Here is a 22,406-nt window from a genome sequence, read left to right on the forward strand (position 1 = left end):
ATATAGCTGGTATGGGTTCATAAATGATGCATTTTTCAACGGATTATGGCAAAAGGTGGTTAACTTTGGTGGTGGGTATACAAAGTTAATGCCTTTTTACTTGTTTTTATGCCTTTTTACTTGTTTTTTTTTTTGCCTTTTTACTTGTTTTTATGCCTTTTTACTTGTTTTAATTCAGATTGCAAATTATTGTGATAGGAAGAAAAGAAGAATTCCCTAAAATCGTTGGAGGTCTGCTTAGTGTGCACTTTGAATCATTTTTTCGCAGAGATATAACAACAAAAAAAGTTTGTTCTTAAGCATACTATTTTATTGAATATTTCTGAAAAATTGTTATGAGATACATACATATAAATAATACGAAAGTAAGCATGTATATTCTCATATATAGTATGTACAAAATTTACTTAATTTATGTAAATAAAACAAAAACATATATATATATATATATATATATAAAGATATATGTAGTAGTATTCCTAATAGTGTGAGAGTTTTAAGTAGAAAAAGACGTGAAGTATAGCTTAAATCATAGTTTGTTATTATTTACATAGTTGGGTGAGTTAGCGATAATTTTATACTAAAGCGAAATGTATTGAAAGAAATAAATTATTAATAAAGCTTATAAATAAACCAAAAAATGTATTGAATACATGTAGTAATTACGTAATTTTGCAAGGTGTTGTCTGAGCTGTTTAGAACTTAAGAGCTGGGCTGGGCTGGGCGATGTGGACAAAGATTTAAGTGGAACTACTGCTATGGTTAAGTTATGACAACAGGTGTACGCCGCTGCTTATCTTACCATTTGAACCATAAAGTAGGACACAGATGTTTAATTTTACCTAAAGCTGTATTAAACATTGGATATACATATTGGGGAAAAATAATAAGAGTGTGACTACCAAAACCAGATGAACTATCTACGGTAAGGTTGTAAATTGCTTAAGCAGTTGTTGAAAATGGAACCCACGGCGCACGTACTGGTAGGTCTAGTTCGCTACTAACAAGGCAACCGCATAACACAAATTTTCGAAATGTTTTTTTTTTTTTTTAAATTAGAAATGACCTTATTGGGAGCTACGCCAGCATCAAGATAGAGATCGAACATTGAACTATCTACAAACGTAACTGAGTAGAATATTAATTAAAAATATGTCATATGGGTTGATATTTGATCATATCATATACAGCCCTATTCTGAATAACAATTCCCTGGGAGTTTGTTCCCCTTTCCCCTATTCGGAATAAAAATTTACTGGGAGTTTTTCCCTACTCCCATTTTCCCTTATTCAAAACAAACTTCAAAAAAGGGAAATATCTCTCAGGGAAAGCTTAGCTATTCTGAATCGAAATAAAAGGGTGAATGAGACGATAAAACATATGAAAAATTCCCCCTAAACAAATGAAAGGGAGCTAGGATAAAAAATTATGAATTTAATTAATTTATAAAACCAGTAAGGAAAGGCAAAAGTCGGGCGGGTCCGACTTTATAATACCCTACACCTATTCTTTAAATACAAAAGTGGGACTATATCTAATTCTGAACCAATTTTGATGGACGATATATATTTATGTGAGCTATATCCAAATCTAAACCGATTTATATAAAATTCACCAGTAATATTAAGAGTCATAAGAAAATCCTTCCAGTAAAATTTCGAGAATCGGTTAACTAATGACCATTTTATTGCTGTATTACTGCAATCCGGACGAACATATATATGGAGCTATATCCAAATCTGAACCGATTTCTATAATATTCACTTTTAAAAGCGAGAGACATAAGAAAATCCTTCCTGCCAAATTTCGAGAGAATCTGTCGACAAACGACCATTTCATTGCAGTATTACTGCAAATTGGACGAACACATATATGGGAGCTATATCCAAATCTGAACTGACTCCCAGTTATATTGGGAGTCATAAGAAAATCCTTCCTGCCATATTTCAAGAGAATCGGTCGACAAATGACCATTTTATTGCATTATTACTGCAAATCGGACGAACATATATATGGGAGCTATATCCAAATCTTTACCGATTTCTATGAAATTCACTTTTAATATCGAGAGACATAAGAAAATCCTTCCTGCCAAATTTGGAGAGAATCGGTCGACAAATGACCATTTTATTGCAGTATTACTGCAAATCGGACGAACATATATATGGGAGCTATATCCAAATCTTAACCGATTTCTATGAAATTCATCAGTTATAATGGGAGTCATAAGAAAATCCTTTCTGCCAAATTTCAAGCGAATCGGTCGACAAGTTACCATTTTATTGCTGTATTACTGCAAATCGGACGAACATATATATGGGAGCTATATCCAAATCTGAACCGATTTCTATGAAAATCACCAGTTATATTGGGAGTCATAAGAAAATCCTTCCTGCCAAATTTCGACAGAATCGGTTAGCAAATGACTATTTTATTGCATTATTACTGCAAATCGGACAAACTTATATATGGAAGCTATATCCAAATCTGAACCGATTTTTTCCAATTTCAATAGATTTCGTCTCTAGGCCGAAAAACATGCCCATACCAAATTTGAAGACGATTGGATGAAAATTGCGACCTGTAGTTTGTACACAAATTAACATGGACAGACGGACAGACAGATGGACATAGCTAAATCGAATCAGAAAGTGATTCTGAGTCGATCGGTATACTTATCAATGGGTCTATCTCTGTTCCTTTTGGGCGTTACAAACCAATTCACTTAGTTATAATACCCTGTACATAAGTAAGAACGTACTAAGTTCGACCGGGCCGAATCTTATATACCCTCCACCATGGATCGCATTTGTCCAGTTCTTTGCGCGCTATCTATTTTTAGGCAAATAAAGAATAATGAAAAAGAACTGTTATGCTATTGGAGTTATATCAAGTTATGGTTCAATTTGGACCATAAATTAATTGAATGCTGAACATTGTAGAAGTCATTGTGCAATATTTAAGTCCATTCGGATAAGAATTGCGCCTTGTAGGGGCTCAAGCAGCAAAATCGAGAGACCGGTTTATATGGGAGCTATGTCAAGCTATAGATCGATTCCGACCATATTTCACACGTATATTGAGGGCGGCCATGGGAGAAGCCGTTGAACAAAATGTGTGCTAAATCGGAAGAGAATTGCTCTCTCTAGAGGCTCAAGAAGTCAAGGAGCCAGATCGGTTTATACGGCAGCTATATCAGGTTATGTACCAATTTAGGCCATACTTAACACAGTTCTTGGAAGTCATATCAAAAAAACCTCATCCAAAATTTTAGTCAAATCGGATGAGAATTGCGCCCTCTATTGGCTCAATAAGTCAAGATCCAAGATCGGTTTATATGGCACCTACACCAGTTTATAGACCGATTCGGAACATACTTTGCACAAACACAACGTGCAAAATTTCAGTCAAATCGGACGAGAATTGCGCCCTTTAGAAGCTCAAGAAGTCAAGACCCAGGATCGGTTTATATGGCAGCTATATCAAAACATGGACCGATTTGGCCCATTTACTATCCCAACCGACCTACACTAATGAGAAGTATTTGTGCGAAATTTCAAGCGGCTAGCTTTACACCTTTAAAAGCTAGAGTACTTTCGACAGACAGACGGACGCACATGGCTAGTTCGATTTAAAATGTCACGACGATCAAGAGTATACAATATATACTTTATGGGGTCTTAGGTCTTCAAGTTCTAGCTCCATTAAAGTAGGATTTTAGATGATGTATCAGGCAGACCACCACAGCATTTATGACGACGAATGAGAAGCAAACCTCTATACTACGCACTAAAGTATTCTACCCAAGACCGATCCGGTAAATTCAGCCAACTTAACTCCTTTTGGCAAAGGAAAACGCCAACAAGCAGGATGTGTGCCCAAATTCCGGCACGGGATAGCTGTGTGCACCACACAGGCCGAAACATTGAGCTCCGATTTGTGTGGTATTCATTGCTGTCGCGAGAAGTTTAGCTGCGAGCTACCGTTTGCGTCCACAGGTTGCGGATAGTGAAATGCTCCATACGGAATAGCTGCAACGGCAATCGCGGACAATCATCGGTATCGAGCGGAGAGTCTAAGTGAGAGGCCGGGTGGCACCGGCTCTTGCCTATGATGCTCGATATGACAAGGCGAGTTATTGGCGCCTTTAAATAGCCAATGGCCACCTTGTTGCCGCGGCGATTGGTCCTTTGGACTGGAACGAGCTTGCTCACATAGGAGCTGGGCCGCAAGGAGGATCGCCACCTACACATGAAAATGTGGCTACAACAACAACGACAACACATTTACTTGGGTGCTTAGACGTAGCCGAAGGGTCGATATACCGAATGGTATTGATTTTCCTCTGATACAACTCAGTGCTGAGTCTATGTCCGTGGTGGCGGACATGATAAAGAGTAGTAGTCTAGGGCACTACCCTATTTTGAACCCTACAAGTCATACGAAGGAAAATCGAATTTCTTGAGGGAAATTTTGGAAGCTGCGTTTTGGTGTACTACATACCGAGAAGGGTAGGGTGATTATCGTTGACTACGCGTCTAAAATGGTAATCCTCTGATTCCTCTCAACAATTACATCTTTTAGGGAGCTCTGAGAGTGAGGTTCAAAGGGTTTGGCACAAACTCCAGAAAGACTGAGCTACAAGTTTTCCAAAGAGGGCGATAGTTGGCCGTTTTCTGGGTACTGCCACAAGCACCACCAGATTGTCTATGAACAATAAAGTTGGCGGTTAGGCTCTTTTGTACGACGAGCCATCAAGTGGTGGTAGGAAACGAGGAACTGGCCAGAAAATGATGAGCCCCCACTGTGCTAGCTCTTTTATAGGTTGGAAGCTTTCTACGATGAGCAAGTGAATACGGGTTTAATCTCTAAAGGGCACTTAGTTCATGTAGTAATTACCTGTATGTGTTTTTTTTTAAATAATTAACAATTTTTATAAAAATTACAAAAAAAACATTCTGTGATTCGCAAATACTAAACATGATGCATTGTGGTAAAAAATATACAACAATTATAAAAGTATAATCTAAGAGAAACTTAAAAATATATTCTAAAATTGCCCAAATTAAATCCGTGCTGCTTACAAAATCCCTAGTTGTCTTCCATACCACGCCCTATAGTTGGTTTATGTCTGCTGTTGTGTCCCCACCTAAGTGCCGTTGTCTGTTAGCCGTGAAAACCGCGAAATGACATAGGAAATGCTTTCATCCACACATGTCCTACACATGCTATCACTTGTCGCACCGATTTTGCATAAGTGAGCTCGTAGTCCTAAGTGTCCGGTTATGATACCGAAAGCTTTACTGACCTCCTGCTTGCTTCCTTTCAGTAATAGCCTCGTCTTCTCATAATCCGGATCTATCCATAGGATTTTCGTCGTCCTGCGTTCGTGGTCCACGCTCTTAACTCGGACTACGTCGAACCCTAAGACTTCGGGTTAACCAAGTTTATAGATGGCAGTCCTCTAGCCTTTACTGCCAAATCGTCAGCCCTTTCACCCAAACGATGCGGATCGTGCCATTCTCACTGAAGGCGTTAATCTCCTTTTTACACTCCAGGACTGTTCGTGACATTGCCGTCCTGTTTGTTATTGCCCTTATGACCAGTTTACTATTCGTAAAGAGGTTCACACTCGAAGACGTAAAGATGTTCACACTCGGTACAAGAGGATAATGCCTAGATTAAGGCATGGACGACGAACGGGCATGTAACACTGTGGATCGTGAGAAGACGAGGCTTCGACTGAAAGGAAATAAGAAAGAGATCAATATAGCTTTTTTGTATCATTGCGAGACACCTACGACTATAGGCCCATCCTATATCCTATCTATCTTTTTGACATTTTGCAGATATTGCTTATTGATTAAGTTTGTGGGAATTGCAAATGGGCTATATCAGTTCAGATTTGGATATATATACAGCTCCCATATAAAACGGTCTTTCGAGATGACTCCAAGAGCCGAGAGAATAATCTCAGTGAGGATTCAGGTGGCCTGGCTCTTACATACATACTGAGTGGCAGTGTTACTCGAATTACAAGGCGAGTTATTGTGGGTTTCTAATAACCAGTGGCCAACATCAGCGTCTGTTCCCATGTAAGGGGCGGCTGGAGGCGAGCGTCGGATATTGGAGTAGGTTGCTCGCGACATTGAGGGATGCATGTGCGATCCTACCCGGAACGGGATAGCTGTGAGCACAACACACAGGCTGGAACATTGAGCTCCAATTTGTGTGGTGTTCATTGCTGTCACGAGAAACTACCGCATACATCCGCGGAGATCGGTCCTTTGGACCGGAACGAGCATGCTCTCATACAGGAGCTTGACGAGGATGGTCACCTCCACATGAAAATGTGGCTACAACAACAACTCATTCGGTTGGGGCGCTCGGCCAGTGACCCGCACTTGGAAAACTATAAGGATTACTCTGAGAAACAAAAGAATAGTAACAACGGACTGTCCTAATGTTGTGGCAAACGAAAAAACGACCATGATCTGCCGATCTGCACTGAAGGATGTATGGGAGAAGTACAAGGCAGATGTTACCGCCTTACAGAAAGTATTATGGACTGGAAATGGCGTCACAATAATAGCGGAGGCTGAAACACCTTGTCTCCAGCTTTACTCCGGTGGATGATGGGGTACTCAGTCTCAGTGAGAGGTCGGGCGGCACCGGCTTTTGCTTAAATACTAAGTGCCTATGATGCTCGCTTTTAATAACCAATGGCTATCACGTTCCTACAGCGATCGGTCCTATGGAGTAAAACAAGCTTACTCATCTTTAGCCATATGCACTATGGCTACAAAAACAACAACCAATCCTTGTCGCGATGATAAAACGGCGCAGTGGCAATCCATTGCCCACTCCATGGAAAATGGAGTACTTGGCTACAAGAAGTCTCCCCCAAGAAACTCATGGCGTCGAAATGCTACTGAATCCAAGAATACGGCATACAGATCAACCCTGCAATCAGTAGCAAAGCCCCAGATGAAGGAGAGGTAGCGGAAGAAAAAGAGAGAGGAGAAACGTATAATCCGTATATTCGTGTGAGCGAATTGAGATATGCAGACGCCAAAATGAAGTGCAGAAGTTTTACCAAAGAATCAAACATCATAGTATGTGAATCGAAATACGAATACAAACCGATGGCTTTGGTGCAGGCGCATCCTTCAGCAGAGACAAAGAAGAAAATCTGGTAACTAATTCAGATAGTGTGCTTGAGAAATGGGAAGAACAAAAGCTAGTGTGCGACGATGGCAGCGAATAGGATACCGCAGAACCAACGAGGTGGAAATAGCGGTGACCCGACTGAAGAACAACAAGTCAGCAGGAGCCGATGCGTTGCCAGCTGAACTATTTAAGACCGGAGGCTACGCTCTGTTACTACGTGTGTATCAGCTTGACTGCGCGATCTGGCTAGAAGAATGCATACCCAATGATTGGAAACTCAGCATACTATGTCCCGTACACAAGAAAGGAGACAAGACGGAATGTGGCTACTAGAGAGGAATTTCATGACAGCCGGTTGAAAGTAGGGGATCGACCCGATGGAGTTTCTTCATCGGCAAGGACTGCAGCCTGAGTGTACAACTCACTGGAACAATAATAACAACAGAATCGCATAAAAGAAACTCTCGAGCGTACTGTGTAAAAGATTGAAACCTAAAGTCCCAATCCACCATATACCAGATATTCACACTGCCCTAAATCTTGAAAAAGATCCTAGAAGGACAGGTCGACTGTTACCATCTCTTCGTTGACTACAGAGGTCGCTTTCGACAGGCCCATACGTTTAAAAGTATTTCAAGCCATGTCTGAGTTTGGTAACCCTGCAAAATTAATAAGACTTTGCAGTATGACACTTGCTGATACACGTTCCTCTAGAATAGGAAAGAATCTCTCCGAACCATTCAATACCAAATGAGGTTTCAGACAAGGAGACAGCTTATTGTGTGATCTCTTTAATATTCTGCTGGAGAAGATTATATGAGATGTAGATGTTGTTGTTGGAGCAGTGTGTTGTACAGTGAGGCGGCAGCCCTTGCCGATAAAGGATGCCATCGTGTTAATCCGGTACGCATAACCGATATAGATGTGAATAGGTATGGCATACTACTCACAAGAGAAAACATGCTACTCGCCTATGCCGACGATATCGATATAATGGGTTGTTCATCGGAAGACGTAACTGCAGTCTTTGAAAAAATCTGGGTCTGGCCGTGCCGTAAAGATAAAATAGATGGCATTAACTCCCACAACGCCTTGTACACCCGAGCAGATAAAGAAAATGGAGAAAGTTGGTAACCTTATCTACTCCAGCACCACCGTAACCGAAACGAATGACATCAGTTTTGAAATAAAGCGAATAATAATACTGGCAGACAGATGCTACCTTGGATTAAGGTAGTAGTTTAGAAACAAAGCCACCTCTCGACAGACCATACAAGACACTGATACTACCCATGTTGTTATATGGTTCCGAGGCATGGGTACTTGTGAAACCAGACAAGGCAGTACTTGGAGTGTTTGAGAGAAAGATTCTTCTTAAAATTTATGGATCTGTTTGCGTTAACGGAGAATATAGGCGACGTATGAACCACGAGCTGTATGAACTGTATGACGACGATAGCATAGTTACACACATCATAATACAACGGCTGCGTTGGCTATGTCATGTTGTCAGAATGGATGAAGAAGCTCCAGCAAAGAAGTCTTTTGAAGGCAAACACGGTGGTACACGCAAACCGGGAAGACCAAAAACCCGATGGAAAGATCAAGTTGTGGGAGACACCTCGAAACTTGGTTTCAAGAGATTTTAGAATGAGCACAGAAGATCGAGGCGCCTGGAACGTTATTCTACGTTCGGATGATCGCACTATACAAGACACTGATACTACCCATGTTGTTATATGGTTCCGAGGCATGGGTACTTGTGAAACCAGATGAGGCAGTACTTGGAGTGTTTGAGAGAAAGATTCTTCGTAAAATGTATGGATCTGTTTGCATTGATGGAGATTATCGGTGTCATATGATCCACGAACTGTATGGGCTGAATGACGACGTTAGCACAGATAAAAGTATCAAAATACAATAGTTGCGTTGTGGTAAAACACTTGTCGTGGGATAGCACCTTAATTGTACAAGAATGAGCAAAACTAAAAAGACTTCAATGTGCGTGTATAAGCCTGCGCATACCTAATATCCATTGCCAGATACGTTCGCTGCTTGTTGATGTCACATTCAAGTGTGGTAATATGGGGTTAGCTTAACAATTACCGTCAAGTACCCAAGATTCGGCCCGGGCGAACAAAATCTCTTGTTTTCCCTACTCTGGTTACAAATTTTATTTTATTTGAATGGAGTTCTGAACTGTAACCATGTTTTTAGAGATTTGGGCTTTGTGGAAGGCTTTTTTGTTGGTCACTGAGCATGGCCATGAGAGGTGTGTTATATTGGGTTGCTCAAAAAGTAATTGCGGATTTTTTAAAAGAAAGTAAATGCATTGTTAATAAAACACTCTTTTTCTAAAGCAAGCTAAAAGTAACAGGTGATAACTGACAGAAGAAAGAATGCAATTACAGAGTCACAAGCTGTGAAAAAATTTGCCAATGCCGACTATATGAAAAATCCGCAATTACTTTTTGGGCAACCCAATATTTACTGATAATCTTACCACACCAAGACTCGATAGACGATTATGTGATTTCCTTATTTGATCATAAACTTAATTGGTATTCTATTGAAGTCCGTCATATCTGTTTCAAGGCCACAGTGGAATTGAGATTGACTGTCTTATAGATAGTTTTTAAATACTCTTAAAGGCAGATTGTGGTAGTAAGACAAACGAACAAAAGGTAATTTTTTATGGTCTTTATAAAAATGTGACTAAGAAAACTTGGTTTCAAGATTGAAACTGGCTACACTCCGGCAATGCTATTTTTCAACTCAAATTTTAAAATAGAATTCTTTGTAAACACATTTTTCAATCCTATAACCAATGAGTACACCATTGGTTATCTTATCTAAAAGGTCTCTGCTTTCATGAGCATTTTTTGCATATTTTTGGAGTGCAGTATTAACATTACATCGAAACTAGGTTAGCGGCAAAGGCTTTTTAATTAAAACAATTTGTATAACAGTTTTAACACATGTTTATATTTTTTATGAAAACTCAGTGTGATACGAATTTTTTTTATTATTTAATACTTTTAGAATATTATTGGAACTTTTTATGAACTTTTCAAATTTTTTCCAAAGCAGAAATTCAAAACCACAACTGTCCGACTTCCTAAACTTATGCAGATACACTTTTCAAAAATTTATATAACAAAAAGTGAAAAACACTTTAAATATACAATTGAGAAAGTATTTTTCATGGAACTATATACAATAATTACCAGAATTTGGTATTGAGCCTACTTCTTACCATGCATGGTAAAAATTATGATCCATTATGATCTGGAATAATTAGCATATTGTTTCCAGTGATTAATACCCTTTGGGCTTTGAACACGGCCTTAAAAGGCCATGCATACAAAAATCATATGAAATTGTAGAAGAATATAATTTAGCATCAATCATCACATTTCCGAATCACAGAATAATTTCTTTGCTGTCTTCTCTTGTTTACTGGTCCTTAGATTGTATCGTTGTTTGCCTTTTTCCCTTTCTATGCGGTTGACGCCTAAGCATCTACATTATTGGCACTACACTGAGAACTTATATCGAAATCGGATACTGAATCTGAGCCATAATCGCCGAATCCACCAGCCCCAACGCCAGCTGCAGAATTGCTGGCCGCCTGAATAGTGGTGCCCGAACCATTATATGAATTCGGTCCCAGAGGTGTGGAATTGTGTGAAGTTCGTGGCTTTAGAACATCCGGCACATATATAGGGGTGGGCCCGGCCATTTCCACAATGCTGGGCCTTCGAGCCTGTGTGCACCGTTTGATGGGTGACATAAATGTGAACAAGGTCAGTGTTATGATTAAGGCTATACTTAGAATAATTGCTCTGGCCATACCCGAGCCTCGTACGGCCGATATCATAGCCATGATGAGCAATAAAATAACCACCGAAAATTTGGTCATGGTGACAGCCGTTGAGTGAATCTTACCGCCATTCCTTGAGATCATATTTGAGGGTCCATAGGCAAAATAGAGATTGTGACGATCGACAAAGTGCTTAAAGCACACATAGACCATGGCAAAGGGCATAATAAGTGGACAGAAAACACTGTACACTATGGAGATGGTGAATACCAGCGTGGACCAGGCATAGTGGGTGCCAAATGGAAACTCCAGTAGTATAGATTTTCGTATGTAGGGTGTTTCTGCTTTCGACTTTGCCGTTATCAACATGTACATGTAGACTATTAACTCTGGAAAACGCAGCAATTCCAATGAGGTACCAATAAAGCCAGCGGTTATGATGTAATTGACATAGAACGAACCACGATCGGGTACAAAGAAACATTCCCAACGCAGAGTTTCATTGCTAACCGACCACTCGAGTAGGGCTTCGGCTGATGTCAATCCCAATGAGGGTAGTATCAGGATCATGAACAGCAAATAGCCAAAACATTTGGTCATGATGGAGTAGTTCTGTTTCGATTTGGTAAAATGGCCCATCCATTTGTCCGAGAAAGCCACAATGACCGGCATCAGTATACTGAGCACCCAAAGCATAAGGGTGGGCAAGAATTCCGAAACCAAAGGTGAGAGCGTGTAGATTTTATCTCTTGCTAAGGCCACACTGTTCAAAAGATTCACTATCATGGCTGGGGTGGTTAGAAAGAACAATATCACAAACAATGCAACATTTACGGTGATCCATTTCAGCATCCAATGGGTGCGGCTTACACTAAGATTTTCCCAAAACAAGTCATTGGGGGAGGGGGCAAATGCCAGATGCCATTGTCGATAGGTGCCCGGAGTGAAGTGGGCCACAATGTTTTGGGCCTCCTGGACTGTGGAAACGGTAAGAAAAGCTATGCCCAGGGGCTCATTGAGCGCTGCAGCTTTTAGGCGGCAAACATCACCGCTTAGCATGCGTTCTTCACGCTGATAATATTCATAGGCATTCTCGGTTTTGCAGGAACAAGTTTGAGGACGAACCTTAAGCAAAAGGAAATAAGGATATTAACTATACGTAAACATATGCCCATCTAAAGACTATACTCACCATTAAGCTGTCCTTGTCCCTATGATGTTCACAGTAAATTCTAGCATCCGCTACACGTTCATATTCCGCATTTCGTCCATACAACTTGGTAATGTTGTAGGCTATCTGAACATCTTCTATGCTTACATCCGGAAACAATTCCTGTATGTAGTTGCGTACCACAGTCTTGTTACGATCATTTGTCGATATATTCGTTATCATAATGGTGCGAGTGGCGGCCTTTTTAAACGCATTGCGGCCCGATGAACGACGCATGATGAGCACAATTAAAGGCACATAGACAATGGCGACAATCACATGAACCCACAACCAGGATGAGTCGGGTGTTATATTCGACATGGTTGTACGGGCAAACGAGTGTACATCGTTGATGTTGTTGGGAGGACCGTTGAGGAAATTCACCGGCAAAATTATAACCAATGATACTGCAGTGACAATGGCCATGACCAGCATGAGGTGTTTTTGAAAGGACAAATAATAGACGGCATCTGGCCCGGTGTGCAACAGAACTTGTTCCTTTCGCAGCTTCAGTGTTATCAATATCCATGAAAACATACCCTGATCGTATTGTATGGGCGATAGGGGTGTTGAATCTGCTGTATTTGAGGTTATACTACCACGCGGCTCGTCCAGGCCATTTGGACTGATGGGTGAAGAAGCACCATCATGATGGTTTCCGGCACTATTTCTCGAGGTATGTGGGTGTTCCATCATACTTGTACCCCTTGAGTAGAACACTTCGGTCCAACGTTTACGATTTCCATCGCTGTTAACTAAAGCCAGGCGTCCATAATCGCCGGCATGATGACGCAACACTGTAAAGAGGATTATCAGCAAAGCCCAGGCCGATACGTTCAGTATAAGTGTCTCGGGTATGCCATTGTAGGCATTCGTAATAACGGTTGTTTTATTAGCAACCGCACAATTGTAGGTGGAGCCATCATCGAAATCGCGAAAATTAAAAAATGAATCCATTTTTAATTTTTTTATTTGTTAAGGTGGCCGATATAAAAAAAAAATTGTCGACTGCTCAACTCAACTTCCTGAGTTAAAAATCTGCGATGCACAAACTCTGAAGGAAGAGAAAATAAAAAAAAAACACAAAATTACAAATAAATTTTTGGCCAACCACTGACCTCATATTTGGTTGGAATTCATTTTCCAAAGCCTACAAACCCCCATACAAGAACTATTGGGTTGCCCAAAAAGTAATTGCGGATTTTTTAAAAGAAAGTAAATGCATTTTTAATAAAACTTAGAATGAATTTTAATCAAATACTTTTTTTCTAAAGCAAGCTGGAAGTAACAGCTGATAACTGACAGAAGAAAGAATGCAATTACAGAGTCACAAGCTGTGAAAAAATTTGTCAACGCCGACTATATGAAAAATCCGCAATTATTTTTTGGGCAACCTAATATAATCATTCCGAGAGCTCAGTTTACAAGTACAAGGAAATTTTCCATTCATGTCAATGACTAGAAGTGCGAAACAAACATTCTAATTGTTTACCTACGCAACAGCGCGGCCACGCTGGCTATGGGTTAATGATAAGAATAACGCTGTAATGCGTTCTGATACTCGGTTTGGTGTCATTTTTTTCTTTCTAAACTCCTCTAGACCAGACCGGCAATCAATGACGACAATTCTGTCTGTAATAAGACCATGCAATTATATCGCTTCAATAGAAGAGCGGGTGAGCGAATAAAAAAAAAATGGTTTGTTTTGCATTGCACAATGCCCTTGTATTGAAATAATGCAATTTATTTTGATACCCTCCACCATAGGATAGGGGGTATACTTATTTCGTCATTCTGTTTGTAACTCCTCGAAATATTTGTCTTAGACCCCAAAAAGTTTATATATTCTTGATCGTCATGACATTTTAAGTCGATCTAGCCATGTCCGTCTGTCTTTCGAAAGCACGTTAACTTTTCAAGTAGTAAAGTTAGCCGCTTGAATTTTTGCACAAATACTTCTTATAAGTGTAGGTCGGTTGTGATTGTAAATGGGCTATATCGGTCTATGTTTTGATATAGCTGCCATATAAACCGATCTTGAATCTTGACATCTTGAGCCACTAGAGGGCACAATTCTTATCCGATTTCGCTGAAATTTTGCATGAGGTGTTTTATTATGACTTCCAACAAATGTGCTGAGTTTGGTTGAAATCGGTTCATAACCTGATATAGCTTCCATATAAGCCTATCTGGGGCCTTGACTTCTTGAGCGTCTAGAGGGCGCAGCTTCTATCCGATTTGGCTGAAATTTTGCACGACGTATTTTGGTATGACTTCAAAAAACTGTGCTAAGTATGGTCTAAATCGGTCCATAACCTGATATAGCTGCCATATAAACCGATTTTGAATCTTGACTTCTTGAGCCACTAGAGGGCGCAATTTTTATCCGATGAGGCTGAAATTTCGCATGACGTGTTTTTTATGACTTTTAATAACTGTGCCAAATATGGTTCAAATCGATATAGCTGCCATATGAACCCATCTGAGATCTTGACTTCTTGAGCCTCCAGAGGGCGTAATTATTATCCGATTTGGTTGACATTTTGTAAAACGGCTTCTCCCATGACCTTCAACATACGTGTTATATATTGACCGAACCGGTCTATAACCCGATACAGCTCCCATATAAACCGAGCTCTCTATTTTACTTCTTGAGCCCCTTAAGGGCGCAATTCTTATGAACCCATCTGAGATCTTGACTTCTTGAGCCTCCAGAGGGCGTAATTATTATCCGATTTGGTTGACATTTTGTACAACGGCTTCTCCCATGACCTTCAACATACGTGTTAAATATTGAACGAATCGGTCTATAACCCGATACAGCTCCCATATAAACCGAGCTCTCTATTTTACTTCTTGAGCCCCTTAAGGGCGCAATTCTTACTCGAATTGGCTGGAATTGGAATTGGAATACGCTCTACAATAATCAAATCATTTACGGTCCAAATCGGACCATAACTTGATATAGTTCCAATATTATAGCAATTCTTTTCTTTTATCCGTTATTTGCCTAAAAAGAGATATCGGGAAAAGCACTCGACAAATGCGATCTATGGTGGAGGGTATATAAGATTCGGCCCGGCCGAACTTTGCATGCTTTTACTTGTTTTGCATGAATTTATTCATATATGTATATTTTTTTTGTTAAACTACTTTTATTCTATGGTGGTGTTTTTGAGTTTTATCAAATTAGGTCGAATAACACTTTTGGAAACTGCTTTGATTTTTATTTACTTGTACGCTCATCATGCCATTTGGTACGGTGAACGTGCGTTTAATGAGAATGGAAATGATTTATTACAAATCTATTACAAACAAAATTATTTGATTATCAAAATGGAAGAGTAATGCAGTTGTTATCTTTGTACAAAACTGTGAATGTTTAAGGTTTCGAGTGGTTTTTAGATATAAATGACAATATGACTCTTTCCCTTTATCATGGTAGAACAGCACATGTGCCCACATACATAGCACATAGCTGAATTTATTTTGCGGTTATAGAGTTTTGTGTGAACATAAGAAAATATAACGAAATAATCTGCTCTGATAAGGGCTTTCCAATAATATTTGTTTTCATGGTATTCAAAGAAAAATGGTATTTTTTTGAGCAGAATGATCGGACGTTTATTTCATAACAAAGAGGAAGGCATGACAAATGGCCACCACGATCACGCTTACAGCACCATATCCATTTTATGAGAATTTGATGTTAAATCGACGCTGGGCTTTCGGCTTACACATTATTTTTCACAGGGCCCCAAGCAAAGAAATCGCAAGGTGTTAAATTGCAACCTCTCGGTGGCCATTTGTTATGATTTCTTCCAGAGATAACACGACCCGGAAACTTTTCCCGTAAAAGAGCAATGGTTTCACTGATGGTGTGGCACGTAACGCCATCTTGTTAAAAGTAAACGTTGTCTCGGTCAATACCATCCAACTCCAACTATAAAGTAAAAGCAGGCCGGGCCGAATTTTATTAAACCTCAACCATGGATCGCATTTGTTAAGTTCTTTGCTCGGCATCTCTTGGTAGGCAAACAAGGAATAGTGGATAATAACTGTTATGCTATTGGGGCTACATCAGATAATGAACCGATTCGGTTAATATCCCATGGCAGCCGGTTGTACGTACCGGATTGACCCGATAAAGTCCTTCCGCCTCTGTGTACAACACACTGCTACAACAACAACATGAACCGATTCGGGCTATATTTGGCTTGGCTGTTGGTGTAGGCCATTGTGCAAAACTTCAACCAAATCGGATAAGTATTGCGCCCTATAGGGGTTCAATAAATAAAATCGGGAGATCGGTTTATACGGGAGATATAACAGGTTATTGACTGATTCAGATCATATTTGGCACGTAAAAAGTGTTTTGTTATGAACTCCAAAAACTGTGCTAAATATGGTTTAAATCGGTACATAACCTGATATAGCTGACAAATAAACCAATCTGGGATCTTGAATTCTTAAGCCTCTGGAAAGCGCAATACTTATTCGATTTGGTTGAAATTTGTACAACTGCTTCTCACATAACCTTCAACAATATGGTCGGAATCGATCTATAGCCTGATACAGCTTCCATATAAATCGATGCACGATTATGCATCTTGCGCCCTTACAAGACGCAATTTTTATCCGAATAGACTGAAATATTATCCAATGACTTCTACTATGGTCTTCAACTGGTCTGAATCGGACTATAACTTTATATACTTCCAAAAGTATAACAATTCTTATCCATTATTCTTTGTTTGCCCAAAAAGAGATACCGCGCAAAGAACTCGAAAAATGCGATCTATGGTGGAGTGTACATAAGATTCGGCCGGGCCGAACTTAGCACGCTCTAACTTGCTTTTTATTATTATTATTTGGGAGCAGTCATGTTCTCTTTGTACGTTAAAATTTTAATTTTTAAGTGGGCCAAGTGGCTTTGATTACATATTTGAATAGATAAATCTTAAATGTCATAATAAATGGGTTCATAAGCCTGGGCCACAAAAAAAAAAAAAAAAAAATCGCACCCGGCGCAGAATGATTATGAGCACGGGTTGGTCTGAGTTCCTATTTGTGCGATGTTTATCGTGTTTACAGTTTGCGGATGGTAGGATCCTCCGAATACGGAGTAGCTGTAAATGCGATCGAGGTTAATTAGCGGTATCGAGTGGAGTGTCTCAGTAAAAGGCAGGGCGGCACCGGCTCCTGCTTAAATAATTAGTTGTTGTTGTTTTAGCAGTCTGTGTGTTCTATCTTTTGTCCGCTTGATTCTGCGGAATGTCCAGATCCAAGAATTCTGCGACTAAGATGGGGTGCGTACAAGGGATCCGGGTCGAGTGGGTCTGGCTGGGCAGTAAAACAGGTGGCGTGTGTCGTGTGGTCCCTGATCACATTCGGGACATGCATCTTGCAAGTCGGCGGCACTGGCTCTTGCTTAAATACCGAGTGATATGACAAGGCGAGTTGTTGGTAAGTTTTAATAAATAACGGCCATAATTTTTTCGAGTCCATCGGTCTTATGGATCGGAAAAAGCTTGCTCTCCCACGAAGCTTGACGAGGATATATGTATGTGGCTATGACAACAACAGCAACTTCAGATGGATACTTAAGAGTGGCGAAACTAAGCATTTATGACCTGTAAACAGATGACAAATTGAGTCGACGAATCGAATTCAGCGTAATCATGATAGAAGGGTCTATGCTGCACGCAATGGCGTATAAAGACCACATCTTTAATTCGTGTGCAATTCTCATGTGGGACATTGCAACCGTGACAACTACGCCATCTGCATTTGTCACTACGCATCATTTCCTTTAGACTCATTCAGTCTACAATCTCGTTTATATTGCCACTTAAACCATAGCTGTTTAATTACAACATTTACATCATTATCCTGTCGGGAATTACAATGGCTGGGGACCCTCTTGCCTCGTGCTAGATATCCTAGGAGTCATATAGTTCAACGACTTAAACGCCAAAGTCGACAATTGCAGGCACTTCGGGATGTGATTCTTGAAGGAACTAAAAATTGCGGTAACCCCTGGCCGACAAAGGATTTTATCGACTCAATACGGTACATAGAACTCGACTTGCTAAGTTTGGTTAGGTAGTAGACCATGTCTAGACTGATTTAGACATCTTTTTATACCCACCACCGTAGGATAGGGGAAATATTCATTTAGTCATTCCGTTTGCAACACATCGAAATATCAATTTCCGACCCTACAAAGTATATATGTTTCAGATCGTCGTAAAATTATAAGACGATTTAACGTTGTCTGTGTGTCTTTCCGTCCGTCTGTTGTAATCACTCTACATCACTACACAGTTTTGTGCTATGACATCCACAACTGTGCCAAGTACGGACCAAATCGGTGTGTAACCTGATTTAGTTCCCATATAAACCGCTCTCTCTCTATTATCTTTTTATACCCACCACCGTAACATCACAATCTACAGACTTCAAAAATTGATATATTGAACTGAAATTTGGCACAGATACGTCTTTTTGATGCACGACGGTAAAGTTATTGAACGGGCCAAATCGGACCATATATGGATATAACTGCTAACCGATTTTCCGATAAAGGGTTAAATGCTCATAAAATCTTAATTTTTCATCCGATTTTGATGAAATTTAAAACTGTAAGTAGTTTTCCCGACATCTGACCCAAATATGATTCAGATCGGACTATATTTAGATATAGCTGCCTTATAGACCGATCTGCCTATAAAGGGTCTGAAGCCCATAAAAGCTTTATTTATTTCCCAATTTCGCTGAAATTTTAAACAGTGCGTTATTTTAAGCCTACCAACATCCTACCAAAATATGGTTCAGATCGGACTATATTTAGATATAACTGCCATATTGACAGATATCCCGATAAAGGGTCTGAAGCCCATAAAAGCTTTATTATTTAACCGATTTCGCTGAAATTTCAAACAGTGAGTAGTTTTAGGCCTCCTAACATAGGACCCAAATATGGTTCAAATCGGAATATATTTAGATACAGCTGCCATATAGACCGATCTGCCTATAAAGGGTTTGAAGCCCATAAAAGCTTTATTTTCTCACCAATTTCGCTGAAATTTGAAACAGTGAGTAGTTTTAGGCCTCTCAACATCGAACATAAATATGCTTCAGATCGAACTATATTTAGATATAGCTGCCATATAGACCGATCTGCCGATAAAGGGTCGGAAGCCCATAAAAGCTTTATTATTTAACCGATTTCGCTGAAATTTGAAACAGTGAGTAGTTTTAGGCCTCCTAATATAGGTCCCAAATATGGTTCAGATCGGAATATATTTAGATACAGCTACCATATAGACCGATCTGCCGTTAAAGTACCTGAATCCAATAAAAGCTTTATTTATTACCCGATTTCGCTGAAATTTCAAACAGGATTTTAATGCACATCACTCGTCATGGCATTCTCCCCTAAGTAACGACCAGCGTGGCATAGCTTTGGCAGAGCAGATAGATAGCTCCACGTTTTGCACGGTGAATGAGGATGCCCCCACTAGGATTACGAGGAGGTGCAGCAGCTCGCCAGACATCTCAATCGCATCCCCTGATCTCCTGAGTGACGTATCCTGGCAAGCCGTCATCTCTTTGGGGTCAGACCACCTCCCCATAATCCTCACCATCGACCGACCACCCGACTTCATAACCTCTGAGCGCCGGACGTTCATCAATTACAAGAAGGCCAATTGGACTGGCTTCAAAGAGTATACCAATCGCCGCTTCAATGAACTGCCACCCCCCTCTGATGTGCTTGTGGCCGAGAGGAAATTCCGAGACATCATCAACGCAGCAGCCGCTCGCTTTATACCAGCCGGTCGAATACCGCAAGTGCGACCCAATTTCCCGGCGCAAGCAGTGGTACTCGCAGACGAGCGAGTCGGATGTATGTCCCGATTGTAACCAGGGACCGCACGATACACGTCACCTGTTTAACTGCCCGGCCAGACCCACTCGACTCAGACCCAGATCCCTGTGGACGCACCCCATCTTAGTCGCGGAGTTCCTGGGTCTTGACACTCAACAGAATCAAGCAGACGAAAGATAGTACACAATAAACTGCTACAACAACAACAACCAAAGCGCGGCAGGGAATGTCTAGGAATTGTGTGCTGTTCGATGTCATCGCGAGAAAAGTTGTCACCGGCTCTTGCTTAAATACTGACTGAGTAAAAAGCATAATTTGATAAGGCGAATTATTGGCGTATTTAAATAACCAATGGCCCTAATGTTCCCCGCGGAATGGGCTTGCTCATCTATGGAGCTTGGCGAGGATCGCTACTGCCATTCATAATGTGGTTTCTACGACAACAACAACAACCACATGTTTTGGTGGGATCCGAACACACGAGCTATCGCAAATTGTCTCAGATTTTGGAGATGTTCACCTATATGTATACAAGCAGTTGTACATAAAGGAATATATTTGATAGAACCGGGAATGGGTGTTTCAATGTATTCCTGACGGATATTGCTGCTATATCACCCAAAAAAATTCTTAGTAAAAGTCCCCATCTTTCTGAGGTGTAGCGATATCTAAAAATAGCTTAATGCGTCAAAAATTTATAAAATGTGTCCCTTCATAGACATATAGGGTAGAAATGTTGTGATTTAAATACATCATGATGTACTTCCAAACTACTGCGGTAGGTAATGTGTACATAACTAGCTACACAACGTATGAATACACCAATTATCTTAACGCCTCCTAATACCCCACACACCAACAAAACAACAATTAAATGATAAAAGAAATTATTATTTCAAAATTGTTAATTTTGGCATAACAAAAAACGGCATTAAATTGATGAACAATGGAAAAGAAAGAAGAGCCCTCTCAGACACATGACACAAGCGGATCGTAGACCAGTATAAAAACTCACACACAACACCAACGATTATTAATGCAACCAAACTAACATTCACTAACCGTAACGGACAATATGTTAAAACAACAACAACAACATCATGGAAACGGAAAAGCAAACGCGATTTTCTTTTTGCCACATTGAAAGAAAGCAAAATCATACGTTCGTTCGTTCGTTCGAACAAACAACAAACGCAGAAAAAGGCCAAAAAGATGAATCATCTAATAGAGAAGGCTGGGGAGACGTATAGACAGACTGGTTTTATTCATTATACGAGTATATCTCTTAAACACAAGTTAACCACCAAGACGATTAAATAAACAACGAACAAAACAGAAGTGTAGTATTTAAACAAATGGCCAAGACATCAAGTAAAGACTAAATATGAGTTTCTTCGTTGCATGGGGGATAGAAGGGGAGCTTTTGCAGTCAGACACCACTTAGCTCTGGCCGTTAAAACGTAGGTTCACAGTTAAATGTACTGGGAGTATGCTGCTATTGGGCCCTTGTATAAACCTCAACCCCCATGCCATGCTATAAGGAAATGAGTAAAATCAATGCATGACCATTGGGGACTCCTCTGTTGCAGCATATCAAAGCATACGGCAAACAACATGCACACACACAAACACACATTCGTAACCAACTTTAAATAACAGCAACTTATCGTTAACAATCTTGTTGTATCTTGGCTAAGAATCTATTCCAACCGCAGAGATTGCCAGCTTTTTGGTGTAGAATTTCAAAGAAAACCCTCAACTTCACTTTCCAAATAGAATTGTCGTTCAATTACCTTCTGCAAAAGTAATTTACTCTCCGTATAAAGCTAACTCTACCAGAGTGTGAAAAATGCCACGCAATTAATAATTTGTTTAAAAAAATTGTTTTCTGTTTTTTTTTTTTTTTGCAATATCACTTCTATTTGTTTCACAATCCAATCACCACCACTCAAATTGCTTGCCCCCTTCTCTGCCGAGCAACCAAACAATCGCTGTTTTTTTCATTTGATGATGTTAACTTTATACGTTTCATAGATGACATGAGATTTATATTTAAACTTTTATCTTTTTACCTTATGTTTTCTTATATTTTTTTCTAAAAAATTGTTGTAAATTGACGCTTAATTACTACTTTGCAACTTTTTCTAATATCTTTTTATTTTAGCAACAACATTATAAATAAATAGACCGAGGTTGTGTGTTTTTGTTGGAGTCTAATAAAAACAACACACTAATCTACGTAACGACGGCGCTAACTTTCGACTAGGGATCCCAAAGTCGATTAATAGACAATTTGTGTAAAAACGTCGAAA

The 22,406-nt window shown here is 39.9% G+C and overlaps 1 protein-coding gene across 2 annotated transcripts; it reads right to left on the bottom strand.

Annotated features, from left to right (window-relative positions):
- Positions 1-10,131: 10,131 nt before the first annotated feature.
- LOC106091521 (CSC1-like protein 1) lies at positions 10,132-22,338 on the bottom strand. 2 transcript variants are annotated; one of them, XM_013258058.2, is made up of 3 exons: positions 22,167-22,338; positions 12,186-13,257; positions 10,132-12,118 (listed from the first exon to the last, which is right to left on the bottom strand). In XM_013258058.2, the coding sequence occupies exons 2-3, from the start codon at positions 13,158-13,160 to the stop codon at positions 10,685-10,687; spliced, it is 2,409 nt and encodes an 802-aa protein (XP_013113512.1). In that variant the 5' UTR covers positions 13,161-13,257; positions 22,167-22,338; the 3' UTR covers positions 10,132-10,684. The 2 variants fall into 2 exon arrangements, with proteins under 2 accessions (XP_013113512.1, XP_013113514.1); XM_013258060.2 differs by lacking the exon at positions 22,167-22,338 and adding an exon at positions 21,888-21,953.
- Positions 22,339-22,406: the final 68 nt, after the last annotated feature.

This window comes from Stomoxys calcitrans, chromosome 5 (genome assembly GCF_963082655.1).
Source record: "Stomoxys calcitrans chromosome 5, idStoCalc2.1, whole genome shotgun sequence".
In the NCBI taxonomy this organism is placed as follows: domain Eukaryota; kingdom Metazoa; phylum Arthropoda; class Insecta; order Diptera; family Muscidae; genus Stomoxys; species Stomoxys calcitrans.